General features: G+C 48.2%; 1 protein-coding gene across 1 annotated transcript in view; it reads left to right on the top strand.

Moving 5' to 3' along the window:
- Positions 1-605: 605 nt before the first annotated feature.
- The window catches only part of LOC106817656 (poly(ADP-ribose) glycohydrolase-like), a gene marked incomplete at its 5' end in the record, with an annotated part of 3,996 nt that continues 2,336 nt past the window's right edge, over positions 606-2,265 (top strand). The window contains 3 exons of the mRNA XM_014822343.1: positions 606-858; positions 1,385-1,513; positions 1,727-1,815. Coding sequence (XP_014677829.1) covers positions 606-858; positions 1,385-1,513; positions 1,727-1,815 — 471 coding nt within the window. The remainder of the gene's footprint in view (positions 859-1,384; positions 1,514-1,726; positions 1,816-2,265) is intronic.

The following is a 2,265-nucleotide window of genomic DNA, read 5'->3' on the forward strand; positions in this document are numbered from 1 at the left end:
GTCGCGGTCGGCAACGTAGTGAGGGGCGTATAGACTGAGGCCAAGCTAAGTCTTGAAGGATATAAGCAATATAAGAATCATGTAAGAATGTAATGCCGCGTGATTATATGCAAAGTACTGTACAAGGTACTTGCGTACCTCGTACTAGAGAACCTGGCATCGATTAATTTACCACATTACGACTGACGTTGCGCACATGCCATTGTCGCATATTTATAATTATGGGATACTGACTCGATGTAGCGATAACTTACTGTCATGATACACTAAAGTTGCTTTTTTATAATTCTAGACTGCATGGGAATACGCAAGAAAACTACTGCAACTCAAAGGTTAAAATGAGCTTAATAATATTGTTATAAAGCTATTTTTCGATATATCAATTTAACTTAAAACGTTGCTAGTATAGTCAGGCCTCTCTGAAGTGATGCCTGGCAGATATTATTGAAGCATCATTTTAACTTGGTTATATCGCTATGACGATACGATCGGCTATTCGTGATTCCTGTATCTTTCCGGTTGATTGCGCAATCGTTGTAACACCTCTAACTCCCGCTGCGCCACCTGCTGACAAAGCTAGCGGCTAACCCCATTAACATTGTTAGTGCTCAGTGTGCCTATTGTGGCCTTGCCTGTCATGCAGGGATGCGTGGGGGCGGAGGTTGGTGGAGGTGGTTGCTATGGACGCCCTTCACTACAGCCAGCCGTCGTCCCAGTACTGCCTCGCCTCCGTGACGCGCGAACTCAACAAAGCTTACGTCGGCTTTCACTCGCGAGGCGCACCGCAGCGCCATCTGCCGGCCGTCGCCACGGGCAACTGGGGATGCGGGGCATTCCGTGGTGACCCGCACCTGAAGAGTGAGTAGGTTGCGCGGGCGTGGACACAGGGGGGGGGGCGTGGTCTGTGCGGTGCAGATGAGGGTTTGGGTGCAGTAAAATGTGGCGATCGCCATGTCATCTTCTATATCTTGGGAAAAACGGTTCTAGCTACAAAATCCAATCTGATGTCAGTCGGTGGGCACAGCGAACCCGTGTACCACTTTTCCAGCGTGGCACAAGCTCTCCCTAGGTCCCGCTGCTGCAATGTTATCGCATTAATTGCCGTGGCATTACTGTAGCATCACTGTGACGTTACCCTGCCACCACCGTGGCGTTACCATGGCATTTCTGCAGTGTTACCATGGTATTACCGAAGCATTACCATGGCATCACTGCAGTGTTACCATGGCGTTACTGCAGCGTTACCATGACATTACCGCAATGTTACCATGGTATTACCACAGCATTACCATGGCATTACCACCACGTTACCATCGCGTCACCATCGCGTTACCATGGCGTTACCATGGCGTTAGCTGATGCACGCTCACCTTCTTCGCCGCAGGTCTCATACAGCTGATGGCGGCGGCGCAGGCAGGTCGTGACCTCTGCTACTTCACCTTTGGTGACACCGCGCTGCGAGACAGCATCTGGGAGATGTATCGCTTCCTGCAGCGGCGCCGAGCGACCACAGGTGCGCCACCTAGCAGCAACTATCTGGACTATAACTAACTAACTAACAGCAACTATAACAGGATATATATGCAGGAAAATCGACTATTGAAATTCACGTGTTGGTTGTATACATGCGGGGTTTATGTCCCTTATTCACTTGCTTCATTCTTGCGGTTGCTCAAGCAGTATGGAGCATCGACGAGCCGTTATATCAGTTGTTCACTTGTTTCAGGTGACATTCTAGCGTTGCTGAAGAGGTATGAGCAGCTGTGTGCAGAGAAGTCGTCTTCCCAGCTATCCTTATATTCATTTATCTACTCGGTGAGTCACCGTTCATGCAATTAGTGACATATTACAAACGTATTCATGAACATAGCTATGTGATAACCACGTAAGCCCGCACGCAGATATACAGGCTGTCGCACTCAATTTGGAGTATTTAAGAAGCGCCACTAGGTGCCACCAGTGGTGATGTCATGACAGATGTACTATGCATATGGCGTTTGTATAGCTATGTTCATGGCATTAGTAAAGCTACGTGCATCCGATAGAGCCGGTGCCTGTCTTCCCTTCCCACACATAAAGCTATGCCGCACGCTACACATATATGTTGCTAAAAAAGGGTACCGGGCTGACCATCGAAGAGCTCAATAATGCTATGCAGGATAGAGCGACATGAAGGATGCTGATCAGGAGTAGATAATAGGGAAGGAGTGTGCCTTCAATAAACAAGGGAAATTCGTCATTTACTATCCTTATAATACCTACGAT

The sequence above is a fragment of the Priapulus caudatus genome, unplaced genomic scaffold (genome assembly GCF_000485595.1).
Source record: "Priapulus caudatus unplaced genomic scaffold, Priapulus_caudatus-5.0.1 Scaffold1817, whole genome shotgun sequence".
In the NCBI taxonomy this organism is placed as follows: domain Eukaryota; kingdom Metazoa; phylum Priapulida; class Priapulimorpha; order Priapulimorphida; family Priapulidae; genus Priapulus; species Priapulus caudatus.